This window comes from Polyodon spathula, chromosome 4 (assembly GCF_017654505.1).
Source record: "Polyodon spathula isolate WHYD16114869_AA chromosome 4, ASM1765450v1, whole genome shotgun sequence".
Lineage (NCBI taxonomy): Eukaryota > Metazoa > Chordata > Actinopteri > Acipenseriformes > Polyodontidae > Polyodon > Polyodon spathula.
Genome location: NC_054537.1, coordinates 91131733 through 91145144, shown reverse-complemented (window position 1 = coordinate 91145144; position 13412 = coordinate 91131733). Strand labels below are relative to the sequence as shown.

Genomic DNA, 13412 nt, shown 5'->3' with positions numbered 1-13412 from the left:
CTTAATAAAGTTCCATTACAGGTGGTCATCAGTTGAGATAAAAAATAAAAATAAAAAATCACTGCCACATTGTTTTTAACCTCTGGACATATGAAAAATAAATATCTTTTCCATATTATTTAATGTTTACAAACCAAGCAATCTGATTTGTTTTACACCTAGATTATATTTTTTATTTAGTTCCCCAGGAGGAAATTATTGTCCCAGTTTGGAATAACACAGTGGTATTCCGTTACTTTTCATGAGCACTGCTTTCACAAGCACTGCTTCCTCAAGTAGAATTAAATCCCTGCTTTGGCCAAAATAAAAGTGATTTATTACTGTGTATGTGCTACTAAACATTGCCACTTTACTGAAGTATAATATTAAAGTTGTAACATGTATCTTGTTTAACCAAAAATAAGGAACTTTATTTATGTTAACATTTTTGTGTAATATTTTGTGTGGTATCTTGGTACATTATGTGCCACAATACTGTATATGAAAGTGTATTTACATTTTGAATATACCGGTAATTTAATATATACAGTACTTACAAATTCAGAAAATGACTTTTTATTGAACCTTTATAAAATGTTGAAATGGCAAAGAATGATTTACACTAAAGGTTACACTCAAAGAAATGAAAGAAGTTATTTACAAACCGCTAACTAAGATCATGCAACAGTCTCTTGAGAAAGAGGTTGTACCGACAGACTGGAGAATTGCAAACGTAATACAGAGCCACAAAAAGGGAGACAAAACCGAACCAGGTAACTATTTATTAATTCGACATAAACTATAAGACTATAATAAGATCCAAAATGTAAAATTACCTATATGGTAATAGTATCCTGGAAGAGTCAGCATGGTTTTAAGAAAGGGAGATTGTGTCTAACTAACCTGCTTGATTTTTTTAAGGATGCAACATTGACAATGGATAGTGACATGGTTTATTTAGATTTCCAGAAAGCTTTTGACAAAGTACCTCATAAAAGATTAATTCTCAAAATGAACGCAGTAGGGATTCAAGGAAATGCATGTACATGGATTATGGAGTGCTTAACATCTAGAAAGCAGAAAGTACTGATTAGAGGAGAAACCTCAATATGGAGCAAGGTAACCAGTGGAGTACCACAGTGATCAGTATTAGGTCCTCTGCTATTCCTAATCTACATTAATGACTTAGATTCTGGTATAGTAAGCAAATTTGTTAAATTTGCAGATGACACAAAAATAGAAGGAGTGCAAAACACCGTTGCAGCAGCAAAGGTCATTCAAAATGATCTAGACAGCATTCAGAACTGGGCAGACACATGGCAAATGACATTTAATATAACAAAGTGTAAGGTATTGCATGCAGGCAATAAAAATTTCCATTATAAATACCCTATGGGACATACTGAAATTGAAGAAGGAATCTATGAAAAATATCTAGGAGTTTATGTTGACTCAGAAATGTTTTCATCTAGAATGTGTTGAAGCTATAAAAAATGCAAATAAAATGCATTAGTAAGACCTCATCTAGAATAGTGTTCAGTTCTGGTCAGCTCGCTACAAAAAGGATATTGCTGCTCTAGAAAGAGTGCAAAGACCACCAGAATTATTCCTGGTTTAAAAGGCATGTCATAGCAGACAGATTAAAATAATTGAATCTATACAGCCTTGAACAAAAAAGACTATGCAGCTATCTGATTCAAGCATTCAAAATTCAAAAAGGTATTGACAACATGAACCAGGGGAATTTTTCTACCTGAAGAAAGAAACGAGGACCAGGGGTCACAAATGGAGATTAGATAAAGGGACATTCAGAACAGAAAATAGGAGGCACTTTTTTACACAGAGAATTGTGGGAGTCTGGAACCAACTCCCCAGTAATGTTGTTGAAGCTGACACCCTGGGATCCTTCAAGAAGCTGCTTGCTGAGATTCTGGGAACAATAAACTACTAACAACCAACCAAACAAGATGGGCTGATTGTCCTCCTCTCATTTGTAAACCTTTGTATGTTCTCATGTTCTTAAATGTAAATTTTAAGAATTAATTCTCAACATAGGTTGGTGATTTTCTTTACATTTCCATAGTTGTTTTTATGGAATTGCTTTGGTAAATAAATGGAAGGGCCAGCAGATTTGGGCTCAGAAGCTGACAAAGGATGGTTCACAAAGACATGACTAGGTCACAAAAGGAAAGAAAGTACACTAAATTAACCCAGTTTCATGTCTATTTTAAAATAACACTTGTTAGTTTGTTCAATTAAATCTTGCTGTTTTGCAATAGCAGGCTTCAAAAATCTATTTAATGCAGTTGACAATTATATCATCTTAAAATAGAAATAATTTGATAATTATTCCTTTTTAAATTTAAATCTTATGTTCTCTTTGTGCTTTTCTTTCTTTTTTTTGTGTAAGCAAATATTAAACTGACAAATGTCTAAAATAAAACAAAATAGTAACAAATATATAGAGTTGTATTAGCATGGGTCTCTAGGCAGAGTGGGGTCACTCAGATTGGCACTGGCATGTCTAATCAGAATCAGTCCTCCCCCAGTTAACCAAGTAGTGCTCCTTATTTTGATTGGCATTTACCTTTGCGTTTGTCAATTGAGTGCAAGGGCAAATGCAGACAATAGTATATCAGCACCTGCTAGCACCTGATCAGGGAGCATTGCATATATACTCTTACCACCCAAACATTAGAAATGTACCGGTATGAGTAAATTCCATTGTTCAAGATTTCACACTGTATAAATCACTGGTGCATAACAGCCATCAGAAGCTGTTACTTCTGGCTGTTAATGGGGCTCATTATATTTTGCAGGTTTTCCCATCAACGGGTTGCCATCTTGTGACATAGAGGTTGGCAGAGAACCAAAATGAATGCTGTAAACACTTCTGCTCTTTATTTTGACACGTCGTTCATTGATAGTGGTTTCATGCAATATTTTGAGACCCAGCGATGGAAACTTTTTGCATATGCAGCAATATTTTAAAACGCAAGGTACTTGCATAGTTGGAATTGTAAAACAAAACAACCCATTATATTGTATGCACATAATATACACACACACGCATATATAAACCTACTAATTTAACATGCAGAAGATCAAAGCTGCCACCCACAAAAGTACAGATTATCAATTCAAGTGTGTTGCAAAGTAAATATGATAATTCTTATAAATCAGCTTTGTTGAAACTGTTCAAAGTGCACACAATTCAGACTTTCATATATTTGGGGTTGCTGGTGCATCAGGCTATATCAGTTGCTTGTCATACATTTTTCAGGCGGAGTCTACATCTTTCACAGCACAAAGTCTACATCACCCAAACAGAATACTAAGTAATACTACACACATATCTATCTATCTATCTATCAATCAAAGCTATGGCAAAATTAAATATAATTCAGTAAACAAAATTTATCCCGATTTTCAAATTAGAGAATTTACCCATCATCCACCTTTGTTTGGAAGTAAAAAATGTGAAGACAAAATATACGACAAAAAAAAAAGGAGTGAAACAGATCTATAAAATACTACACAACAAAAGGTTAAAATAAATGACAAACATAAAGAATTACTTTATTTTCTAATGTTTTGTACCTGCAGTACAACTGCAGCGTATATGACATTAATACAGCCACCAGGACCCTATTAAAAACTTTTTTTTTTTTTTTTTTTTAAATCAGCAAAACAGCTGCTGATCCAGTACTTTTTTTTTTTTTTTTTTCAAATACAAACATGATAATTTAATTCAAATAATGGAAGGACATAAATACACAGAACAGAACAAACCACACTTTAAAAAAGACCTGTATTCCAGAACCTTAAAAACAAAAAATACATTTGTCCATTTCTTTGAAATAATCTACCTTAGCACAAAAGTGCTAAGTCATTTTTGAATCAACGAGAAAGCGGAAAATGTATACAATCTAGCCCATCCACTGACATTGTGAAATAGTACTTCAAACTTAGAACATGTACTTTCTGCAGGTTGATTAATAAACAATGCACCACAAGAAGAAAGGAAAAAACACGATTAAAAGAATGTTGCAATTCAATCAAGGTTCACAAGTAGATAGTCGTAGCAAACAGCAACACATGTGCTTATAAACCTGGGGATTTGGTTGGTATTAATCTATGCATCTCATGGGAAAAGTGATTGCAGTGCAGCCTTCCATGAAAAATATACAGACAGTCACACAATAATGTTCTGTGTAGTTGCAACATTTTGCCAGAGCTCTGTAATCGATCGTTGTTGTTTTTTAAACAATACTTTTCATTCATCTTTTCCCAATTTTCCCCCTTTTTCGAATGTCCAATTATTATACAACCCTACTTAGTTCTGAATTGCCAGCCAGCCACAGGACTCCCCAGCAGACCTAACCCCTTACCCCGCCCGGGCAGTGCTTGGTCAATTGTGCGCCGGCACCTGGGAACTTTTTTTTTATCTTCAGATACAGTGCGTTGTTTATGAATGGCCCTGTATATATTTAAAGAAACAAAAACAGAGAAAAAAAGCCTTTTTTTTTTTTTTTTTTTAAAGATTAGTGCATAAATGCAACTGTTTGATCCTAAAGTTTGATCCCAGTGCTAAATCCCTATATACCCAAAAGCTAAGGACACTTAGAAATAGAAAAATACCACTCACTCATCAGACTAAACCAAGCATCAATGATAATGGCAATGAATATAGACAGTATTCCTGTTGTCTTTTAGATACAAAAAGATCAAACGTGTAATATTTACCAACATAACTGTAAATTATTAGTGTACTGTGGATGATTTCTCTCATGTCAACTGGCTACAGTACTGCATTTTTTTGGATATATTACACTGATGCTATCAGAAATTGTCGGCCCAACATATATCGACCACTCAATGGACCATCTAAAATTGGTCTTGTATCAAAGGGATTCCTTTCAATATACAGGTTTTACTGTTCTAAATAGATTTAGAGAAAGACTCTTTGTAGGTTGTCGCGGGTCCAAAGGCATATATTACATGATTGTAATTCTGTCCGCAGATTTGTTTTCATCCTTTGAAATCCTCTTAAAGGTGAAAATGCCCATTATTAGTCATAAGAATTCCAAAAACAGATCGATAACATCTAAAAAATGAAAAATCCACAATGAATACAAAACCAAAACCAAATTATTTAACCCTGTACAACATGCAGCAACAAACCCCATATTATATCATTTTTTGGGGTTGGGAAATCAGTGGAGGGTTAAACTTTCTTTTATTTTTTATATATACAACCCCTTCGTCCTTATGTAACTTTTGCAACATAAAGATGTTTCTCCTTAAAAACAACAGCAGCTATGCATTAGAGCAAACAAAAGTCACCAAAAGGAGTCTTTTCTGAGGGTCAGCCGCCATAGAATGCCAACATGCTACTCCCTGCATCGTGGGGGCGGGAACCTCCAGCAGTTCAACTCCTGCACTGTCAGTGCTTCTTGTCCTTTGTTTTTTTGTCTGGTTTCTGCTGTAATGTCATCAGTTGGCGAGGCACAACTAACACACTGCCGTCACTGTTGCACTGCAGAGAGTACTGGCTGGGGTTGACAGGCCTGCCATGCTCATCTCGTAATCGGCTGAACACATCCCGGTACAGCTCATTCAGTTTTTGCTTCATTGTGCCGATTGACTTGTTCTGTTGGGTCCTTTCCTTCAGCAGCTTCTCCTTCTGCATCTGAAGCTCGTCCACATCGTTTCCCAGGTTTGAGATGACATCTAACTTGCGCTTACGGCAGTTTTGTGCTGCCACCTTGTTCTTTCCTCTGCGCCGAATGTCGCGGATCAGGGTTACCTGAGCCTCTGTAAGATCATACTTGGAAAGAAGCTCCAAGAACTCATCCACAGGCATGTTGACAATCTCCATCACCGAGAACGGGATTCGAAGTGCCCTTGCTCTTCTTTCGTCTCGGCTGAGGTCTATATCTTCACTGGAGTTTCTCTTGACGCTCTTAAGTTTTCCACATCCAGAATGCTGAAGAGGAGAGGCCAAAACATTTTGGCTTGGGGGCTGATTGTATGTGTGATTATGATAAATGTGGTCTGCTGTTTGCATGGGAGACCACTTACTGTTTTGGGAACGACACAATGTGCTGTTTCCTTCATCCCCTCCGACAGCATCCCAGGAATCCGATTCAGCATCGCTGCTGTAACCCACAGCTCCTTCGTCATCACAGCATGACGAAGAGGAAGACACTTCTGAACTGCTTGGGGATCCAGGGCTACTGGAACTACAGTTTAGAGAGAGTCCAGAATCCGAGTCAGGTTCTTCTAAAATTTGAGTGTCCATGTTGTCCATACCTTCTATACCAAGACCCATTAAATTAATTTGATCAAACACTGCCTCGTCAAGAAAGCCAGACAAGGGGTTTTGGTTAGATGCATTTCTGGTACAGTTTTCAACAAGGGGGAATAGTTCTGATGTCAGGTTGGTAACACTGAGCAGCATATCGACATGTGTTGAATTAGTAGATTCCAGTCGAAGAAGATTCTGACTGCCTTCATTCCGTGTTACTCCATTGCTTGTTCTGAAGGCCTGGGCAGCATCATGAAGACTGACATTTTGACTGATGGCTTCAGAAATATCCATGCCAATTTCTGATATTGTAGTATTAGGAATAGGCTGAACATTTTCAGTTTCTATACCCTAAAATACACAAACAAGCATATTAGTAACACTACCTTTACCTACAGTATGTTCACAACAAAGTGTGTGGCATCCATATATCCTTAGATTTTGATATTCTCTACATAGAATGCCATAACCAAGTTTTTCGCGTAAAAATATACTGTTAAGTCTGACAGTTCATAATAGGTCACTCCCAGAGTGGGAGATAATAAAGCAAATGTCAGTTTAATACACAAATACAGACAGAAAACCGATAACAGATTATTAAGATGGAGCTTGATCTTTGACCGTTTTGTAAGTCAACAACATCATTTTGAAAGTCTTTATAACTTTAAATGAACAATCAGCTTACCAGTAACTCAGACAAAGACAGGAAGTCCTGCCATCGTTGTTCCACATCAACACCCAAAAAACTCTGTGGTTCCAGAGAAGCCCCCTGCAAAAGTGATAAGGAATCAGGGTTACCATGAGGTAAATCCTGAAAAATAAACGAGTGAGATGATGCCAGGGTTTCAAAAGAAGAACGTGAACCTGTATGCATAATTACCACGGGTAGGACTGGCCATTCAAAAATAAAATAAAAAAAAAACACACCACTCCAAATATGTAACGGGGCACCTTAGTTTTGATCGTACCATGCCACACTATTGCAACACACTAGGGTCCTGTTCATAGGTACACCAATGTGTCAAACAAACAACCCTTGAAATAGCGTTGGCCCCATGAAGCAGTGTTTGTATGTATTCTAACGATTAAGAGACAAAGAGCTCATTTATGGATGGATAAAGCTTTGTCATACGCATAAATATTCCCAATGACCTTTAGCTGAACAGTAGTTGTTCTCACACGACAAAAAATTTTATAAATCCCAAATCCTAACTTTACTAGGTCAGCCACGTATTACAGAGAAATATATGTTTAGACTTTGTATAAGCAAGCATATTGAATGACGCTGCTTTAGGTGTGCTGGACTCAATTGCATTAAAAAAGAGGAGTCAATAATATTGCCTGTATTATTGAGGGGAAAGGTGGTTTTGGCAGGTGGATTAAAAATAAAAAACACTAAAAACAAATGACATTGCAATGTTTAACTCTGCAAGTGCCCCTTAGAAGCTTGCCCTTCAAAAGACCAGCCTCTATTGGGGCATCTCAGGCCATATGCATTTTCATACTATTGTTTAAATTAGGATCTTAATTTAAATGCAGGCTAAGGAACATGCATATTTAGTCAGGGCTTTCGGGACATTAACAGAAATACACATATGCAGAAGGACCCACCTCATTATCAAAGGCTGAGCTCTCTCTCTCTTCTGCATCACTAGGCTGCTGGCTTGTTTCTGAGTCCTGGTTCTGCTCTTCCTTTCCCCCCCGGTCCTCGGCAGTGTGGTCATCGCCTCTTTGCAGACAACAGTTCTCAAAGCCTTCTCTCCCCGCTCCTACAGCTGCATCTTGTCTCCAAAGTATATCAATCAATTCAATATCCTAGAAAGAGAGACACGATGCACATGTAATTTAGTTGCCAAAAACTTTTGCTATAGAACAGCATAGTGTTAGCCATGTGGGTAACCAATACAAACACGTGGCAGCGTTGTCACGAATGTGTAGCACAATAAAGGATTGATGCAATTTTATTTACTTGGTATGAGGTGTAAACAACCAGAAAAATACAGAGAAGTGTACTACTAATGAAAAATAATTATTCTTTTCATTATTACGTCATAGTTTGACAAATTATGTTTAAACTACTGGATACAGGTCTGAAAACAAAGCTTAAAAGGAATACACATTTACAGTACAGACAAATATTAGTGTTGCGAAAACCTGTTAAAGGCATGTGCTGCAAATACAGTTTATTACATTTTTTGCACGGTGACATATGGCAGGTATAGCCTAAAGGGTTAACCCATGGTAAGAGTGTGGCAACAGCTGTGCCTTTAAACCAGTTGTATAAGAGTGTGCTGTGTGTGGGAGCATGTAAGGAAGGAGGGGGCAGGGTGGAGGGCACACGATGGACTGCCTTTAAACTAAAAGCAACAGCTGCACGAGGATTATTAACAAACAAGGAACTCGTTCCTGTATTCCTCAGTAGCAGACCTGCCCGAGGGCACTTTCACTTTGTTCTGGCTTTTTGTTAGGATTAAACCAATGGCTGCAATTCAGAGTCTGATTGTCTGATGTAACTGCCAGCTGTGCTTAAAAAACAAAATGACTACAATTCATAATACCTGGCAGCTATCTGTGTGTACACTATTTGTCGAGGCACGTTAGAGATGAGGAACAGGATGGCCCAATGTGCTCCTAAGCACAGTTAAGGTGTCACATTGTTTCAGTGTTGTTTAAGAAGTGTAAGACTATGTGAAAGGCACAAATACATGAAACTTCAAACGGGTGGCTGTTGTTTTTTGGTTTCATTTTTAAAAAAAAGTAATTAAACATTTTAACTGATTCATTTGAGTGTCAAATCTCTGAATTGATTTAAAGACAGTAAGAGTTGTTCACAATCTTTAGTTACATTGTTGCAGTTCAGTTATTGCACGTGCAGTATATTCATTCCCACTGGTCAGAAACACCATAAAGGTGTTCAAGTGCCCCCAGTCAAGCTAATGTTATGCACACGAATAGCTACCAGAAAGCCATGCAAGGTTTTAGCCAAGTCGTTGCCTCTCATCAGCATAACATCAAGTAATGTGCTGTGTTGATCTTTTTGTTCTTTGACTGAATGTGAAACCCACATATCCTGTATAACAGACGACCCTGTTTTAGTGCAAAAGGCAAGTTTTCAGGAAGGGATAAAAACAAATGGTAGAAATCTAGCAAGAAACTGCTCAAAACAATCATTTAAATGTTTATTTTTTTTGTGCAAGTTTGTTTCTTGCTAGTTTTACCATAACAATTGTTTTATTGCTGTCGAAATTTGACTTTCCACTTGCTTCAAATTATGGCCCTAAATATTTGGAGAAAGTACTTTCCTTTTCACATTCAGTAACTGCCTTACTGTTAATATAAAACTATACAATTTCAAGTGTAAGGTTGTATGCTAATGACAGAAATGCATATATATTTTTTTGCATTGCTCTACAGTAACAAGTAGTGTTATACTGCTTCAGACAACAGCCCAGAGTACAGTGAATTCTCATTAAAACAAACTTGGATTAGACACACTATCCGATAGTATGAATTTTCTATAAGGTCCTGGCAAAAATTTAGCAGTCGCTTACTGTAAATACCTGTTAGTTCAAATTATTTTGGAGCCCTGTTAGGGCAGAGAAATTTGAATAAAACGCTGTAGTAGGACACTGGGGTATGTATTAAGTTGCATCCACATTAGTGCCTCTGTACTGTATTTTAGTGATGTTTGGGGACCACACACCCTATGATGCATTTCGAGTTGGCATAGTGCTCGCTAAAAAATATGCACTATCCTTATAGACGAAAACGGAGGTTTTGAAAGTGGTGGCCAATGCACCACAGTAGAAGAAAAATAAATATGTTGCTACAGATTAACATTCCTGCATCACCCACTGGAGTATATACCTCTAAAGTATTTATAGTGGCCATATGTGGTCCTTTACTAGCCTGCCAGTGGTTGACATGGCTATTCCATTACAGAACACTGCTGCTGCAATATTCATATAGCTAATGGATAACCCCTAGGTACAGTGCATACTCATCTGAAGGGAACCAATACCTGGAACAGGTCTTGAAATTCACATAGAAAGAGGTAACCCTTAAAATGATGGCTTGTGTGGCAGGAACATCAATTATATCTGCTTCCCCATCTAGGAACCGGAAGCTTTACAGTAACTATGCTATTGGAAAACAACTTTTGCAACAAGTGTTGCTACATCGCCATGTCAAAGAAGACATGCAATACTGGAGAGAAGTCTTCATTAATCAAACTAATACAGAATGAAGTGTATGCAGAGGTATGACAGTTCTTAAGTGAAATAAAAAAAGATGGTGGATAAACCGATATTTATTCTAACTCAATAATCATGCAGTGCCATGTGTTTTTCCTAATCTTTGATTGCAGAATAAAAATTAATTCTAGTACATTACCTGGATGTAGATTAAACATGCTGATGTGAACTACTTGTCCATATGGTATTTGTACTATTTTAGTATAGATAACAATACTAGTTTCTCCTCTAATAATTGGACCTCCTGCAGTGTTGCTTGAGGAACTGTGAAAGGCACAAACAAACCAAGAAACTGCTGCACATTCGGCTTCAGATTTACTTTTTGCTCCAGTGAAGCTTGGTTTGTTCATTAGAATGTGCAATGTTGGGATACATACCGACTCAATTGCCTGCCGTCAGTGGGTTTAATTTGAAAGCACAAACATCCTTTACTTGTTTTAGACGGGCATGCCTTCATGGAAGATTGAGTAGTGTTTCTACCATGATCACGATCAATATAAGGGACAATGAATTATTCAATAGTGAGCAGTTTAGCGAAAGCGTTACAGTCTGTCAGTCGAACTGATACATTTAGTGCTTGCAAAGTTTTATACTGTGCTCCGGGGACAGGGAAAAATATTTGCATCCATATCACTTATTTTCCAAACTTACATTTCACAGGCTGCTGCAGAATATTTGTCTCATGAAGTTTTACACTGTCAGTGGTCCCTACTCTGCGCTTAAGGGGAGAATGGGCATCCTTTTCAACAATGGCAGATGCCAATTGCATTGTATTGTTTTACTTATTTACTTGCCAGTACAATTAAACAAAGGTCTTGTGCTTTTTAAAATACTGTTTAAATGTTATTGAGAAAGGGAAGTAAACACGTTAATAAAAGGTTAATAGCAAAAGTATATCTCGTCGTTGTGACTGATTGGCAGTCTGTCCAGCATTCATATCATAAACTTAATTATTCTCGGTATTAATAAACTAGCCTAATTGCCAAACAGCACCTGTAACAGGTTTGCAGGAGTTTACTTACCATTTGAAAAAATGCAATGTCTCCAAGATATTATCGTGGGGAGCACCTGAAACTAATCATATTTTAACAACATGGTTTCTACTTGAGTTAGTCCTACTTGTGCTGAGAAACAATGACACAAAGGAAGCTAAACTCCAGCTAGAGAGATCATTTCAGGCCCGTGGTTGCACTAGGCCAATACACTTACAATAAAACGAAAGCACTTAGGACAAAGTTAAACTAGTACACACGAGACAGCATCTGGCCCTAGCTAGCAACAGGAATACAGCACATTTACCACGATCACTCTATACATACAGGTGTGCGACTGCAGGTGTCTGGCACGTTACTCTGTGTACAACACAACAACAATGCATGTTATATATTGCCTATATATTTACCTCTTTTGTGAGTTCGCTCCCACTCGGATTGACCCAGGCCCCGGTGTCGTGGTCTTGATCCGATTGCTGAGGATCATGCTGGCTGCTCTCTTGTCTTGGATGATTATGGGCGCCTTCACTGTTTTCGTTATCATTGGTATTTTGTTCTCCATTTACTACTACGACTACCGAACTGTCAGTGTCAGATTCTCTGGCAACTGTGTGGACCAACCACGCGTGTACTTCAGTAATGGGGAAGCGAGGAGTACCGAGAGATTTCACTTCATTCAAAAGTCTTCTGGATGTGAAATAGTAGTCCAAATCGGAACATTTGCGCTGCAAACTACATCCATCTAAATTGTCCCTTAAATTGTGAAACCGAGTTTGTATATACACTGAACTTGGCCCCAAACTGCTCTCTAGAAGAGGTGGAAAGTATCTGTTCACGTAAGAGTCAAAATCTACCCTAACCCCAACTAAACTCAGTAGAATGGCAAACTGAATCAGCCCTTCTGTAAAATACTTCTTCACGAAGTGCATTTTAAAAAGAGCAACTGCAATAACGTTAAAGAAAAAAAAACTGCCTGTCAGCAGCACTCTTTTTTTTCTTTCTTTTAAACAAAGAACAATCTCAGACCTCACACAAAAGAGCACGCTTCCCCTTACAACTCTCAATCAGACAAAGCCTTGGCAGTACGAGAAAACTGTTATCGCCACCGGCTTCCTGCACATGCAATGAAATAGAGATTTTACAAACTCGTGCAGTCTACACAAACGATTTCATCTTATTCTTAAAAAAAAAATTCTTGAAAGGTTCAATGTTTGCTTTACTTTCCCTTTGATACCATAAATAATAAAAAGAAATCTCCGAATTCAATCCCCTCTCTCACAGCATTGTGAGGAGGAGACTGTATATTCTACCGGCCACTCTCAGCACTTCTGGGCGTAACCTTTGGGTAATGGTAATTAGTTAGGGTGCTGGGCATTGTGGGATGTTTAGTGTCTTCTGAATGCTCACCGAGTATTGCGAACACGACTTCGTGTTAGTAAAACTACAACTTCCACACTGCATTGCAACCGTGGCTGAATTTGGAAAATCAAGGGCTGGCGCGGCCATCAGCGTGCAAGAGAAAAATTAAATTAGCAGCATGTTTCTTTTTACAATGTTAAGATGTTTTTAATATTGTAACATGTATCTAAAATTGTTTCACGTTGCAGTTGTAAAGGTTTTATTTTATTTTATGTTTTATTTGGCTATGGTTACATGTCGGATTTTTTTGCATTTCATATGTGCATTGGTCTTTGGCTTTAGAAACACTTTGGTTTCTTCCTACATCCTGTTATACTGTAGGAAACATAGTTTGTGCCTGCTTTATGTTTAACTGCCATTAGGAGATTTCATCATGACTCACACACTGGCAGATTGGCACAGACGCAGGGAAGTCAAGAGATCCTAGTCATTTATGTAGCTGCTTTAATGCAAATAAGC

General features: G+C 37.6%; 1 protein-coding gene across 2 annotated transcripts; it reads right to left on the bottom strand.

Annotated features, from left to right (window-relative positions):
- Nucleotides 1-4288: 4288 nt before the first annotated feature.
- On the bottom strand, nt 4289-12828 carry LOC121315095 (endoplasmic reticulum membrane sensor NFE2L1-like). 2 transcript variants are annotated; one of them, XM_041249008.1, is made up of 4 exons: nt 11945-12828; nt 7901-8104; nt 6975-7100; nt 4289-6640 (listed from the first exon to the last, which is right to left on the bottom strand). In XM_041249008.1, the coding sequence occupies exons 1-4, from the start codon at nt 12461-12463 to the stop codon at nt 5426-5428; spliced, it is 2064 nt and encodes a 687-aa protein (XP_041104942.1). In that variant the 5' UTR covers nt 12464-12828; the 3' UTR covers nt 4289-5425. The 2 variants fall into 2 exon arrangements, with proteins under 2 accessions (XP_041104942.1, XP_041104943.1); XM_041249009.1 differs by having other exon boundaries at nt 6975-7058.
- Between the last annotated feature and the right edge of the window lie 584 nt (nt 12829-13412).